At 34.5% G+C, this 16,712-nt stretch overlaps 1 protein-coding gene across 2 annotated transcripts; it reads left to right on the top strand.

Annotated features, from left to right (window-relative positions):
- The first annotated feature begins 11,291 nt into the window (after window positions 1-11,291).
- Window positions 11,292-12,400, top strand: LOC136066184 (uncharacterized). 2 transcript variants are annotated; one of them, XM_065770066.1, is made up of 2 exons: window positions 11,292-11,598; window positions 11,710-12,400. In XM_065770066.1, the coding sequence occupies exon 2, from the start codon at window positions 11,725-11,727 to the stop codon at window positions 12,370-12,372; it is 648 nt and encodes a 215-aa protein (XP_065626138.1). In that variant the 5' UTR covers window positions 11,292-11,598; window positions 11,710-11,724; the 3' UTR covers window positions 12,373-12,400. The 2 variants fall into 2 exon arrangements, with proteins under 2 accessions (XP_065626138.1, XP_065626137.1); XM_065770065.1 differs by having other exon boundaries at window positions 11,706-12,400.
- Window positions 12,401-16,712: the final 4,312 nt, after the last annotated feature.

Below are 16,712 nucleotides of genomic sequence, written 5' to 3'. Positions count from 1 at the left end.
ATATATTAAATTAGTATAAATAGAAAAAATTAAATTATATGACCCAATTAAATATAGAAATCTATATTTTAAATGTATTTTTTCATATCATAACTTTCACGATTATGTTACAAAACCATGCTTAAGTTATTATGTAACTTAATATGTAACTTAAGTTAATATATCATAACTTTTAGTTAAGTTATGATATTTTTTCATTTTAACCCATTATTATATCTTGGATATTTTTTCTTAATCAGCTCGAATCAAATTGGTTCAACTCACTCAAAAGTTCTCAACATACTTTTAGCAATTTCATATTTTGCACATGTAATGGAAATGCTTTTTGGGCTGAACAAAGAAACATTGGGCCTTGTGATTTAACTTAAAAGAAAGCGATAAATAGCCCATTAGACATTAGTTGTGAATTGATGTGATGATACACTTGAAGCCTTCATTCTTCTTCTGACAGTAAACTATCTAGGACAACACTTGGAGTTTCTTGTTTTGGTGGCGGACAGACCAATAAAGCAAATGAAGAAAAGTAAAGAGTATTAATTTAAAATGAAAGTGCTCAACTTCCAAGTATGCGTTGGCAGCACCTCCTCCACGCAAAGTGCTTCAAAGCTGGCATTTTACAGTTCAAAACTACTCTTTACTTCTTTCAAAGTTTCAAATGTAGTGCTCAAGAGTCAAGACCTCAAGTGAATTTCTATTCTTCTCTTCACTTGAGCATCCCCCGCCGTGTGCTTGTGAATTTCTGTTCTTTTCTTCATTCTTCCCTTTTTTTTTTTTTTTTTAAAAAAAAGAACAGATGTTGAAGAAAGTATTTCTCTATCTCATGTTGCCCTCTCTTCTCTATCACTTGAGAAAAAAGATCCAAACTTTATGGGGAGACACGAAATGGAAAATCTAAGAGCGGAAAGAGAGTAATAGAGAGACATGCAAGAAGAAGGAGGTTCAACAATTTAAATTTTTTTTTTTTTAATGCTTTGATCTGAACCATGAAAATCGTGGACGATTTTTAGACCCGGGCGGTTGAACCCCGATTCGAACGGTTTCGTGCTTTTTATGCATAGAACGATTTTCAGGGTTAAAAGAACCGGATTGATGAGAGGGTCACGGTTAACCCGGTTAGACTGTACGGTCCGGTCCGGGTCTGAAAACTATGGACATCAAATCTATCCAAGAAAAAGCAAGCTGAAGTGCAAATTCATTAAAGCTCGACACCTGCTCGATAGCTACCTTGACACTAGCTATCTGTCGAGATTTATAATTTCAGATTTTCTGATCTGATTTTTTTGGGATCCATGAATATGCTTTTGGGCCTTCTTTTCTCCAAACCCTAAACATATAAAAGGATTGTTTTAAGAGCCGTCAAGTTGAACACAAGTTGCTAAAGCATTAAGCAATCTCTGTTCAAGTAAATTGTGATCAAAGACGAAGTTCTTGACCTAGTTCATCTTCTCTGAAGAAGTTGCTGTGTATTTACACCAAAGGGTTTTATGACCAAGCATCTTCCTGATCTTCATCGTGTAGGATGAACTGAAGAACTTTGCAGCCAACCTCTCCTTCTTAGTTGGTGTTTTGAAGTCGCGTACAAGGATCCGCACATTGGTTAGTCACATACTTGGGAGCCGTGCATCAAAAGGGAAAATTGTCACTATAGATCAAGTCCAATTGGGTATTGGGGTAAGGGTTCCACTATAGGTTGGTAAGGTACTTGAGATTCCTTTACTTGTAACTGCTTGATTTGATAATAGTGGAGTTTCGGGAGTGGTAACCTGAAAATCACCCGGTGAGGTTTTTGCCGCGAGGTTTTTTCCCCACTCGTAAACAAATCACTGTGTCATTTAATTTCCGCTGCAGGGAAAGAAGCACTTACTCTTTTTCACAACTTCCAAATTCTTCCAAACCTTAGTAGACAGTATCGGATCCAAAAAAATGAAGAAATAAAGATTGGGGAGAGACAAGCTCGTCAAAATCCTTGATGGACTCCAAATATTCCTTACTTTTTCAGCACGACGCTAATACCTCTTTTTCAAACGAGGACGCTGGAAAATTGGAAACAAAAACAATAGAAAGACGAGAAAGATGCACCAGACACAGGAACTCCCCAACTACGAAAAAACTTGGGGGCTTCATCTGGGTCCTCACCAGGGACGAACTCCCAACCACTTCTAAAAAAAAAAAGAAATTCAGCTTCCAATTTTGGAGAGACGACAGGTAATCGAGTATTAACCTAAAAGCCCTATCCCACGGCTTCAACTCATAATAGCCGAGGTCCTTTGAATTTCTCAAACGATAAAAATGAAGTAATTCATCCTTCCTAATGACATCATCATCATTGGCAAACATCCATACTACCATGCAAGAGACGATGATCTGCTAAGAGTTGGGCACTAATTGTGCTGGAGCAAGATGTAAATAAAAAAAAAAAAGTTCCCTAACAAAGGGATGAACAGGGAAATGAAGGCCATTAGTAAAATTGGCCTCGTAAAAAAAAACCTCGTTAGCATAAGAGTGACAGGCTCTCTTTTCGTTACTCAAGATCCTAATCTTTACAGAATCAAGGAACTGAAACCTATCCCTGATCCACTTTTCGTCCTTTCCTGTAAGGGAACACAAAATTGTCCAGGCTTTGTAGGGGGTGGAAGGAGAAGTAGCCTCCAAAATCACATGATCATCAAATGAGGACAACCCCGTCTCCAGGTCACTAGACCTAACCTCAGACATTTTTAACAACCTAGCTACCTTAGCAGAATGGGAAACCAAAGGGAATAATGAATAAAGGACAAACTTGTATGGACAGTCCTTCCCCATGACGAGATTGACCCACTTAGACACTGTCCCTCTACAGACTCGAGTAAACAACCTAGGCGAGCAAAAAGAAAAGCTATTAAAGGACAACCAACCCTAACAACAGAATAATCTACCACGGAAGAACAGAAAAGAAGCGGGAGCACGAAGGACTTACCAGGGAACGCAGGATAGAGAAAGAAAGCTTGAAGGAGAGACAAACCCTAGGATGAAAACTGAACATGGAAAAAACGGAGAAGAAAGGATACAGGAGGGAAAAATGTGAAATAAGTGGCCAAAACATGCATAGGAAAACCGAGAAACGTTTGCACGACGAAGGCATCCTAACCGTACAAGTGGCACCCAACTACCCAAACATCAAATCGTCATAAATGCGAAATACACGGAATATGAAGCATCGGAAGAATTTGTTCTTATCTCGTTAACAGACAACAATGCAAACAAGGGGGTAACTGATGAGTCAGAAATTTATGATCATCACTAAGCGAAGATCGTCATTGACCTAGAGAAGACATTACACATTTATTACGCTCATTGATGACAAAATGTAACGGACGGAGCAACGGTCACAGAATGAGCTGTGAACTTCAGACATAAATTTTGTAACGCACTAGCCATTGAACATAAATACAACAATTCATTGCCCATTGATTAGACCCATAACTATAAAAGAAAAGGTAATAGAAGTTAAAGGTACACACAAATGCTCTACGAAATCACTCTCAACCCATTTTCTCTCTAAAAATTTTCTCCCTTACTGACTTAAGCATCGGAGGTGGTTTGGCTAACGCCACACCGACGTGTTACTCTTCCACCCAGTTCATTCTTGCAGGTCCTACTACAACAAACTCGACCCCCATCACAGCTTCGTTCATCTGCTACGACGAGGAGCTCAATTGCTGATTTTTTGCATCATCAATTCTTAAAAAAAAAAAAAAAATTAAGATTAATCAATAGATTGGCTGGGGCCACCAATAAACACAAACATTACACTATTTACTAGTAACAAACTCTTAAGAACTTTGCCTACAATACGAGATTGTATATTATGAAAGAGATATATCTAAACCAAACCAAAAATTTAGATAAAGGAAATAAACCAACAAATCCATTTTCTAATCCACTACATTAACAAAATAAATCAAAATATAAGGATTTAAGAAAACTAACATTTTGGGTTTGATTGTGACTGGGAGAAAGAGAAAGAGAGAGTGAACGGTGGAGGGATATTGAAAAATATGTGGGCGATAAAGTATAGAGGTGAGAGCTTTTTTACTTCTTCTTTTTTTCTTTAGTGAAATAGAGTGTTAGTACTTAGTATTTTAGTGAGAGGGAAAGGGAGGCATGGGATCAAAAAAAGAAAAAGGGGGCTTTTTTTTAGATGAAGGGAGAGGGAGGGAACTAGGAGGTAGGGTTTTGTCTTTTCATTTTCTTTTCTTTCTTTTTATTTTTTAGCTTTAAAATGGTACTGTGTGTGTGTTTTTTAAAACAACAATAATGTGGGGCTAGGTTTATTTTATAGCAATGTGACTTCTTTTTTGTTTTATTTATAAAATTATGTTTTTTGTTTATGACAACCACGTCACATTTTTTTTTTTTGGTCACTTTGAAATATCACTTTTTCAAATATTATAATTAATAAAAGATAGAAACACTATGGAATCTCACTTCTTGCAATTTTTTTTATTTTTATAGCAAGTGTGTTTTTATTGTGTGGGTGGATTTCTTTTATAGAAATATAACCTCAATATTATAAAAAAAAAAAAAAAAACTTTGTTTATTTCCTTTGGCCATTTGAAGTGAAAACACATTTTCCACTTGACATTCCATTTACCAAATTTTCTTAAATTAATATTTAAAATGTTGTGTACTTACCTACCCGCAAATTTCCAAAATTATCTTATTTTCTAATTAAAATTCATTTATTTCAATTTTTAATTAAAGAGTATTTTAAAATATTTAGTATGCCATTTATTTCATTTATTTCAAGTTGTGGAAAGAATTGTTGTTGCATGTATTTGGGTGCTTGATAAACTTTGCGTTATTATTCTAAAATTTTCATTATTGTATGTACTATTCATTGTTAAACTTTAGTAAAGAAATTTTTATAGAAAAGCCTAAAAGTTGAGAAAACCCTAAAATAGAAACCAATACCCAAAACCCACTCAAAACCTCCCTATTCAACCTAATTTGATCCTATCAAGTTGTCATAGACCCAACTTCGATGGTTGACCATGTTTGACCAAATAATGGCCAAGTTTTGCAAACTTTGACTACTCATTTCTCACAATCTAACAGTCTAATTGTTGTCATACTTCACCAACACCAATATCTCATCATATTCTTCAAATTCAACAATTGAATTTGGAAATTGAGTCTAAAGCATTATGGACATGTGTTGTTGTACCAACACACCAAGAAATTTTGATTGGTCACGTTATCCTAATCCAACCGTTTGATTGAGGTCAAAATTCATTAAAACCAATATTTTATCCCACACTTTCAATCCAATGGTCAAATTTTAAATCTGACTTTGGCACAAGATGGACGCGTGTCGTTGTATCTACCTATCATGAAACTTCAATCACTAAAAATATCCAATACTCTTCCAAGAGAGTTATATGCTATATAAATATTACTAAGAATTGAGAAAATTAGTTACAAAATGCAACCAAAAACCTGGAAAATGACCCCAGTGGATTTACATATGACCTTTGACTTTGCCATTTTAAAACAAGAAAATGATAAAAAGCATGAAAAAACCTTAAAATACTGACCAATACCCAAAACCCACTTAAAACCTCCTTGATCAATCTAATTTGATCAAATCTAGTGGTCTTGGAACCAACTTTGAAGTTTGACCAAAGATTGACCAAGTTTAATAGACTTTGAAGTTTCACAGGATTTGATTGCTTGTTCTCACAATCTAACCGTCTGATTGTCATTGTAATTTACAAACACAAATATTTTACCACATTCTACCAATCCAATGGTTAGATTTTGGATCTCCAACTAGTTGCATGATGGACATATGTTGTTGTACCCACCTACTAGGAAACTAACCCTGTTGACACAATCCGACCATCCAAAATGGTTGAAATACACCATCAAAGTTCAGAAATGGCCAAAATACCCATAAACTTCTAAAGTGACGAAAGTGCCCCTAAAAGCTTCAAAATGATCAAAATACCTTTTACTTCTGAAATGACCAAAATAGCCCTTAAGTACTTGGAGGTTCTTGGAAATTTTTTTTTTTTTTTTTGCAATTTTTAAAATTAAGAAAAAATTCTAGAGTTTTAAGACAAAATTGAGGAAAAGTTATCATTCAAAGAAAATAATAAATTTTTACGGCCATATGTATGTTGAAAATCACCTTTATTGTGACAGATTTACTTTACCGTTGCTAATACCTTCTTTTCTTAAGAAAATTTTAATTATTAAAGATGAAAAAAATGTCCGTTGCAAATATTATTTATTGGAAGGGATCCAATTCCATCACTAATACATTCTTTCTTTTAAAGAAAATTAACTATTTATGATGGTTAGCATGTTCGTCACAAATACAAACTCAGTTAGAAAAAAAAAAATTTTAATTCCAATAGATAAATGTTGTCACAAATGTGAAAAGTAAGGAGGAAATTTTCCCTTAAAAATATTTTACCTTTTTTGATGGCTTCATGGCTGTCGCTAATACTCTCTTTTATATTTATGATGGAAGAATGTTTGTCACAAATAATAATACCATAAAATATATATATATTTTGTATTTTCAACGCACAAAAGCAGTCACAAGTGTTAATAGTTCCAACGGTTTTTCTTCAGTTGTCGTAAATAATACCCCCTTTTATATTTATGACGGAAGGATGATTGTCGCAAATAATAACACTATAAAAAAAATATTTTGTATTTTTGATGCACAAAAGCTGTCAAAAGTGTTAGTAATTCCAGCTGTTTTTATTCGGTCGTCGTAAATAATACTTTATTAGCAATGAACATTTTTATGCTGTCATAAAAAGTAAGGTGGGAACACTTTCCTCCAAAATAAATCATATTTTTGACAAAAATAATAGGCATTTTCGACGAACTCAGTTTGCTGTCACAAATGTTTTAATATTTGATGAGTAATTGTCGATGAAAGAGACTTGCCATCAAAAAAGCTAGTTTTTCTGATGGCTTTTTGTAATTGTCGAAAAAGTTTTGTTGCAAATAGCAATATTTTTTGTAGCACCTTACTTCACTTGACAATGAAGAGACCCCTCTCTTTTGTAATGAATTTTAAATACAAGTTTCCAGTAGCTAATTAACTTTACAATTTTCACACAATGAAAGCAAGTCTACAGCTATTGTCCACATTGTGTAGCTCATTTCATATTCTTCCCAATGTTATCCTCACCGTCACTGACCAAATTCAACCATTCCCAGTCTCATTGTACTTTGTATTTTTCAAAAGATGATCACGGTGCTAACTGTTGCGTACTTCAGGCAAACCACATGTCCAGATTTTCCTTCCCAACATCTTGGCCACTACCAAACTTTCTGTTGTGATGATGTTCCACACAATTTGGTGCAGCTTGCGAAGAAGCTGATGAGGGGTACAAAGCGTTTTAGTGTATAATTTTCTCTTTAATCACTTGTTTGATGGTATTATGAGGAATTGACCGTTTGGGTTAGAAAAAAAAATTGCATCAAATGGGCGTCAATTTGGGGAGGGATATTTTATTTTTTGTTAAATTTTTGGGGCTAATTTGTGTTGTTTATTTGATCATTTGGGCAATTTTTTGTTCAACCTTCAACTGGCCAAGATTTTGGAGGGTCAAATTTTCCAACTCATTTTTTTTTTTACAGGGTCGTCCACAACCCATGTAAATTTAAAATTTAATTTATTTTAGGATATACAAATTTTTTTTTTTCAATTCGCGCCACCTCTACAAAGACGAAGAGAAGAAAACTAAAAAGGAGAGCTACGTGAAAAGAGAAAGAAGAAGAGAAGAAAACTAGAGAAGAGTGAGCAAAATGTTGCCGCCTTCAAGATAAATAATTAGTGTGTGTGAAGTTTTTCTTTAGGCGGAGTTTATCCCATGGTTTTTCCCTTCAAGGAGAAAGAGTTTTCCATGTAAATTTTTTGTGTTTTTGTGTGTGATTTATATTTGGATTGATAATATTACTGATAATATTATTTGGGACCCAACATCAATATGTTACTAGTTTGAATATATTTCCCTTTTATTGGTTACTTTGTTTTTTTCTTTAGATTGGCTCATATGCAAAAGCAATTTTTTATTATCTGTTAATCATCTCATATGCAAAAGCAAAAGCAAAAGAAAAAAAAAATAATAAAAATAAAAAGAGATCCATTCTAGGTTTTGATTTTAGTGTTCTTGCCCTTTTATTGGTTACTTTGTTTTATCTTTAGATTGGCAAATATGCAATATAAATATATATATATATATATATATTATCTGTTAATCATCTCATATGCAAAAGCAAAAAAAAAAAGAAAAAAAAGAAAAGAAAAGAAGAGAGATTCATTAGTGGATTTTGAAGGAAATAATAATAAATAAATAAAAAGAGATTCATTAGTGGGTTTTGATTTTAGTGTGGTTGCCCTTTTATTGGTTACTTCGTTTTTCTTTAGATTGGCTCATATGCAAAAACAATTTTTTATTTATTTGTTAATCATCTCATATGCAAAAGCAAAAGCTAAAGCTAAAAGCAAAAGAAAAAGTAAAACCCAAAACCCAAAAAAAGAAAAGAAAAAAAAGATCCATTTCTAGGTTTTGATTTCAGTGTTCTTGCCCTTTTATTGGTTGCTTCGTTTTTCCTTTAGATTGGCTCATATGCAAAAGCAAATTTTATTATTATATGTTAATCATCTCATATGCAAAAGCAAAAGAAAAGGCAATAAATAATAAATAATAAATAAAAAAGAGATCCGTTTCTAGGTTTTGATTTAGTGTTCTTGGTCAAAATTTTAAAAACTTTCACAATTTTACAAATATATATTACTTGTGATCTTGATTTATGTGATTTTGTTATATTTTTTTTGTTTTTATCAGTGAGACATTGAGGTGGGTTGTGGAGGCCTAACAGAAGATCCCTCAAGTTGGTAAAGTGACAATTTTCAAACCTCATATGACAAAATCAAAACGTGCTTAATCACAAGTGGATTAAGTTTAATTTCTCCTAAATTTCGTCGATACTACCAATGTGATTGGTGGCTTAGTGACTGGAGCCTTGGGCCAACAAGACTCCGCTATACAAGGCATCTAGTGTTTGAGTCACCCCTCCCTGTTAGCAATGTATTGGTAGCAATGTATTGGTACTCTCATCCTTCGTCAAAATAAGGACTTGATCGAGAGTGGTCAATGGCTACCAGGTAGACCAACCTAGCAATGTTGACATCGCATTAAAAACCTATCGCACAATCACACCTATAATTTAAAAATGTTGAAGGCATATGAAGAAGGGTTAACAAAAGTAACTATTCTTTCTATCTCACATTGCTAGTTTTCGTCGTTATTTGAATGTGAAAGAGAACATTTAAATAACATATGCAAAATGTTTCATCGATACCATCCTAGCCCTATGGCTTAAGTCCTTAAATCATACTTAGCCTAATGTCCTATCGGTTCCACTTCTACGTATATCAAACCTTGTCTGAGATCAAACTTTGTCTGATATCTGATATCTGATTGTCAACATTATTTTTTGGGTGGGGACCAGATATATTTTAGGAGACAAAAAGATCAGTTGTGCTTTAATTGAACCGGCTATTAGGACTTGCACATGGTTTTTATTTTATTTTATTTTATTTTATTCTTGTTTTTTGGTAACCTTCAGAGAAATATTATTGGAAAAAACCGAGGACCCTAATTAAATTTTTACCACCTTTATATTTTAATTGAGATGACAAAATCTAAATCCTTGAAGTGATCACTTTCTATTTCACTTTGAAACAGAGAGTATTCAAATCCTATTTTGGTGCCATGTTTCTAGAGTGTATCCAAACTTTTTTTTTTTTTTTTGGTTAGTATCTAAACATCTATTTGTCTTCTTTGTTTCATTCTTTTGTTTAAAATTTAAATTATAGGAAGTTGCGTTCTAGTATTTTCATTTGCTCTTGGAGGCGGCAGGAAGAGCCAATATAGTTGGGAGAAACCACAAGGGGTCATGAGGGTTTGTATTCTGATGGTGGAAGTCACTTTAGGAATGAAGGTTCAAATGATGAAAGTATTATGCACTCGGGGAAGTTGGTTGATGTTAGTGCCCCAGTAAATTGGACAGAGTCAAATATGCTACACAAATTTGAGCTGCCTATCTCTGTCTCATTGGCTGAACTTCAGAGTTTTGGTGGACCTGGAGTGCTCATCAGCGAGGGTTCTTGGTTAGGAAACAACAATCATAATTTGACACATTAGTTGAGTGTGAAATCGGGTGTGTCTCTGGACTTACTGAACAAAAAATAGAGGCTACTGTTGGATGCCGAGTCCAAAAGAATGATGGGAAGGGGCTTGCTCTTTTAAAAAAAAAAAAAAAGAGGACATTAACCATTACTGACTGAAGGAGAAGCTGCTTGAATATGATTATCAAAGATAAGTTTTGACCAGTAATCATAATTTTGGTTGGATAGGCTGTGCTTGTCTTTAAGGGAAAGCTTAACTTAGGGCGTTTGGTCGCGCGGTTAATATTTTGATGTCCTAGAACAAAGCTTAGGCCACGTTATTATTTATTCATGCTAAGTATAGTTTGTCTATGGTTTTGTTTTGTGGAATTTTGCTCCACATGGTGTACAAAATCTTGTTATTTAGTCTTGATTAGCATCAATGCAAGATTTTTCTCAATTTTTGGTGCAGGAAAGAGCAGGACCAATATAGCTTTTGAGGTTGAAAATATTGGAAACGATATCACTTTTGATGATTTCTCCAGTAAGGTAAATGCAGCAATAACTCTATACAAAGGTAATTCAACACCAGAGTCCAAAGATAAAAGAAAAATCTAATTCAGAGGAACATAAATTTTAGTAATTTTCAGTAATTAGTTTTTCATTTAGTTATTGGCAATTCAATACATCGTTGTTAGAAATTTTAAAAAGAAAAATGTTATCCATACCTCAACTTGGAACAATTATTACATGTTACCCACACACACACATATAAATGACGTAGCATCATTTTTATTAGATGAACTAAACACCTGTAGAAAGTTTATGTGGCACTCTATAGAAATTATGGACAGAGTCAGAGGGCAATTGATGCAAGTAAAATATAATTTCAAGAGTAAAATTCATATTCTAAAACTTTATAGTGTAAAATTCAAATACACCCAAATTTTAGGAATGTAGTTTGCACATTGACCTTTAACTTTTTATACTAATGGGAGTTACACATGGCCCGCTAACTCCTTTTTGCCTAATTATTCGTCCTTTTTTTTTTTGGGTCCCCTTCTCCTTCTGTCTTTTTCTTCTCCACTTACATTCCCCTCACACATTCTTTTCTTTTTCTGCTTCTCCTTCTTCCTTTTATACCCTCTTTTCTCCCCCTAAATCTGCACTCCACCTCAATCCTCACTCGTCTTCCTTACTTCTTTCATTCTTACAACCCACTCCTTAGTCTTACACCACCTCCCAATTCAATCATTGTACCTCAGAATCATACGAGTTTCTTTCTTCACACTTGTTTGTTTTGTTAGAAAATCCACGTCTCGCCTTCATTTTGTTTGTTGTCCTTGCTCTACCTCTGTGCAAAACAGGTTGCTATTTCTTTGCTCCTTTTGTTTGCCTTGCAAGGCGTTGGTTGCAAGGTGTGTTTGTTTGAAAAATTTTAGTATTACCTAGTTTTATTAGCCCTTTTAAAAAGTAAATATTATAAAATAGTTTTATTTATTTATTTATTTTTTCACACTGATAGACAGATTGAAAAACTGACTATGGAAGAGGGAAGGCAATACGCAATGAATCCTGATGTGTACCGAGCTGCTTCCACTGGTGATTCAAGTTTCTTTGAGACTATGACAGATCCCAATAGCAGTACCCTTCTCCAAGTGACAATCGAGAAGAACACTGTTCTTCATGTTGCACTGCAATTCAAAAAAATTGAGGCTGCAAAAAAGATAGTTAATTCAAATCCAAGCCTTGTTTTAAAAACAAACTCCAAAGGCAATACTCCGATACATCTTGCTGCAAGGGTAGGGGATTTTTCAATGGTAAAGCTTCTAATAGATCAGGCCAGAAAAGTGGATCTTGTAACTGGTGGCCGACGGCAGCTTCTGAGCATGGCGAATCAAGATGGGGATACTGCCTTGCACGTCGCTGTGCGATATAGTAAATTCGATGTTGTGAAAGAACTAATTAATGAGAATGATCCAGCAGAACTAGCTATGCGGGTAAACAAGGCTAAGGAATCCGCACTATTCCTCGCTGTGGATAGACAAGACTACAACCTGGCTTCTTACATACTAAGTGCTGCTCCAGACTGCTCCTATGCTGGAAGGCACGGCATGAATGTCTTGCATGCACTTGTCCTTCACACAAGCTGTTGTAAGTGCTGCTCAATTATGCTCATTGAATATTTTTAAGAAATATCTTGTTATACTCATTGTTACATATACTCCGTACACTTTTTTTTTTTTTTTTTTGAAATCCCTTTTTGAGAATAGGATTTTACAATTTTGATTGAAATTATGTTTTCAAAACATAATTTCAAAGCGCGTACAAAGTGTGTCATTACTCAGATTTTTAAGTATAATGGTCTTTCAGCAAATCAAATTTACAAATATTTTAGGTTGTGGTTCAATTTTACAAATAATAAGTATAGTGACACTAAATTTTTTGGTTTTTTTTTTTTTTTTCCAAGGCAAATGCCAAATGATATTTCAACCTAAATTGAGTTCCTAACATTAGCCATTCATAAAAGGAAAATACAAAAATTAATACAAATTTTACTATACAATTATTACACATTTATGTAGATGTAATCGGTGCTATGTACATTACCACTTCAATAATATAATATAAATAAATGTATTTTTTTAAAAATTTGTGACAAATTAATTTATAAAACTTATATAGCAAAATAAGTAAGGGTGTCCATGGGTTGAGTTAGTTTAGGTTTGGGCTTAACCCAAACTCAATGCAATGGAGTCAGGTGGTAGAAAATTTCACCAACCGTCGATTGAAGTAGAGATCAAATCAAATTGAGTCAATTGTTGGTTGGAGATTGGTTATGTCGAGTGGGTCGAGTGGTGGGTTACAGCGGATAGCCCTAAAAGAGGTAATATTAGAGGTGTGCATCCAACCTACCAACTCAACTTAACACATCAGATTGTTTTTTATGGGTCAGTGGTATGAGAGACCAAGCCTCCTACCCCAACCTCTCAAAATGGTTTGGCATAACCCGCAGGAATAGGTGGAGTAGTGTTTGTGCCTCTCAAAAGATAGTGGAGTTTTTACTGATATTACAAATTGAAAAAATACATATATTATTGATGAATTGAAATTGAATGTACATCTCTTGTGAATAATTATAAAATTACATGGCTTTGGTCTTATATATCATTTAAGAAAAGAGTGCAAATTTGATAAGAACCTAGTGTAAACTCTCCTCTTTATGCCCACCAATATTATCATTCCACCTCAGCATTTCACCAATCAACAAATCAGACATGCCACACATGATAAGTTCCCATTCAATACTAAATTTAATTTTAAAAAAAAAACCAATCAAACGAAAAACCCAGCTCTACTTCTAACCTCCAACCGACAGGAACATTGCCAACGAAAAAGCTGTCGGAGCTCTGCTGTTGTTTGGAAAATACGTCAGAGCTTTTGTTAACAAACAATCAAACTCCAAAAGCCCATAATGTTACAATAAAATTCTCCCACTCGTCTAACCCCAATAATCGTTGAAATATCTGCGGCTAAAATCTCAACATTTACATATATTCTCTCTCCCCAATCCCAACCGAATAACAAAACAAACCCAACAATCATGGATTCCAAAAACCCAAACGGCTAAACCCCTTTTAAAACTAAAAGTACTACTATTATTAACACATAGCCCACCTTAGTGATCAATTGTCGGAGCCGCCATTGTTGCGTCGCTTTTGAGACCAAGGAGCTTGCTAACGGCGATGACCGACAGATCTGAAGGCAATGTGAGGCGATTGGAGGCCATGGTGGCGGGAGTCCTTACTATTCAGAAATCCGGTGAACAGAGACTCTTATTTCCGTTGACGTCAAACTGAACGTAGAAGCTCTCCGACCGCTTCTCAGTTGCTAGAGGACGGAGGGTTGGATTTTTTATTATTGGAGGGTGTAAAGAGAGTTTACACCAAGTGTTCGTTTGAGAACAATTTATTTAATTGAAACTGAAATTTTTTTATTAAAAGTACTATAGATAAAGATAAAAGATAATTGGAATAGTATAATAGGACCTATGAATAATAGCAAAAATAAGCTAAATAGTAAAAAAGTTGGTTTTTTAAGCCAATGTCAAACGTACACTAAGTCCTTGTGAACTTTGATTCCTAGTTACAATCTAAAAATTGAAAAATTACAAAGAAAAGTTCAAATGCTTACATTACAAGATGTGAATGTTGTTACATGTGGCTTGCATTCGGCCCACTAATAAGTGGTTGAGTCCTATTAAGACTCTTGTTATTGGATTGCTTTCAAACTAATACTCAACCGTATTAAGAAATCCAAGTTCAACTTGGAATTGTTATTTGGCATCACCTGGTCGACCTTATTTAGCCAACTAGCATAGTGTATATATATGTTGATGTTATGCAGCTATTGTTTTAGGGTGTATGAGAGTCGCATATTGTATAGAGTTCTAAGGCGTGACTTTGTTCTAGAGATTTTCAGGTTTTCTCTAGTCATGTGCTTCTGGTGAGTGAGAGCTTTTTGGGTGTATTTGGAGTATGGGCTTTGTGAGAGTGTTTTGATACCACCTTTGTAATCTCCTTCTTTTGTTAGCGAAACTTTCTCCTCAACGTCACCTATGGACGTAGGCCAAATGCCGAACCATGTAAATCTTTGTGTTCCCTGTGTGATTGCTTATTGTCTTTCTATTTCTATTTTGCATAAACCCACTATTATTTCGCTACACACACAACAAATAGATATTTACGCTTCCACTATTCTCAACATATTGGTATTAAAGCTTCCGCTTTTACAACAAACTGGTATCAAAGCCTTGGGTTCTTTTGTTTTGGGTTGAGATTGTTCATCAGATCTATTTGTGTTGTCATTGGTTCACTGGGTTTTTTGGTATGGCGACAAAGGTTTTGTCGCCAGCAAGATTTGAGAATGAAAAATTTAACAGGAAGAATGATTTTATTTTATGGCATGTCAAGATGCGTGCTTTGTTAGTGCAACAAGGATTGTGGAAAGCACTAAAGGGCAAGAATGCTTTGCCAGCGACGCTATCAGATAAGGAAAAAGATCTCTTGGAATGGGCAGATAGTGCAATTCTGTTGTCTCTTAGAGATGATGTTCTAAGAAAGGTGGTAGATGAAGAAATAGCTGCAAGATTATGGCTTAAGTTGGTGAGTCGGTACATGACTAAGTCTCTTACAAATCGCTTATGCATGAAGCAGCGGCTATACACCATTCAGATGAAAGAAGGTACACCTATTTCTGACCATTTTGATGAATTTAATAGAATTGTTCTTGATTTGAAAAATATTGAATGTAAAGTAGAAGATGAGGATCATGCTCTAATTTTGTTATGTTCATTACCTCCTTCTTTTGAGGACTTTGTCGACACCATGTTGTTTGGTTCTGGAAGAGATTCTATCTTGATTGATTATGTCAAAGATGTGTTGAATTCTAAAGAGTTGAAGAAGATGGTTTCTGAAAATTGAGGCAATAATCAAGCTAATGGTCTTGTTGTCAAAAGTAGATCCAATGAAAATAAGTCTAGTAATAATAGAGAAAAATCTAGATCTAGAAAAATGAATGCACGCTACTCAAAGAGAAAAAGGGGAACAAGAGTACTTCAAATACTAGTAATGCAACTAGTATTGCAGAGGTTTATTCTGTGGGTGACGACATAGCTTTATCAGTATCTACTGGTTGCTTCGGTGACGCTAGGGTTCTTGATTCGGCTTGCAGCTATCATATGACTCCTAGAAGAGATTGGTTTACTACCTATTGGTCAATTATTGGTGGTGAAGTTCTGATGGAAAATAATATGACCTATAAGGTCTTGGGGATAGGAATTGTGAGAATTAAGATGTATGATGGTGTTGTTAAAACTTTGTCTAATGTTTGTCACGAGCTAGATTTGAGGAAAAATCTTCTATCTTTGGGTATCTTTAATTCTCAAGAGTATAAATACACTGCTGAAGGTGGAGTTATGAGAATTAGTAAGGGTGCTCTGGCTTTCATCAAAGGAAACTTGGTGAATGGTCTCTATATGCTACAAGGAAGTACAATTGTTGGTGCTGCAACAATATCTTCATCAGCAAATACAAATTCAGATAATACTCGTTTGTGGCATATGCGATTAGGGCATATGAATGATGTTGGCGTGTCAATATTAAGAAAACAAGGTTTGTTGAATGGTTAGAAAATTGGGAAGCTGGACTTTTGTGAACATTGCATCTTTGTTAAGCAGTGTAGGTTCAACTTTAGGATAGAATTTTTGGTGTATTTTCTAAAATATAAGAGTGTTGTTTTTGTCACCTTGATGCAATATAAGACTCTTATTTAGGAGCAAGCTTGTAAAAGGATTAAGTGTCTCTAGATAGGTAATGGTTTGGAATATTGGTTAGGTGAATTTGATGAGTTCTACAAGAATGAAGGTATAGTGAGACACCACATCGTTAGAAGAAAACCACAACAAATTGGGGTTGTAGAACATATAAACAAAACTATTTTGGAGTGGGCTCATTGTATGCTCTTAAAATTT

This window comes from Quercus suber, unplaced genomic scaffold (genome assembly GCF_002906115.3).
Source record: "Quercus suber isolate HL8 unplaced genomic scaffold, Cork oak 2.0 scaffold_3B, whole genome shotgun sequence".
Lineage (NCBI taxonomy): Eukaryota > Viridiplantae > Streptophyta > Magnoliopsida > Fagales > Fagaceae > Quercus > Quercus suber.
This window is presented reverse-complemented; position numbering and strand designations above follow the sequence as displayed.

Excerpts from the sequence above, each read along its gene's own strand:
- LOC136066184 (XM_065770066.1), top strand. The coding sequence starts at position 11,725 with ATGGAAGAGGGAAGGCAATACGCAATGAATCCTGATGTGTACCGAGCT.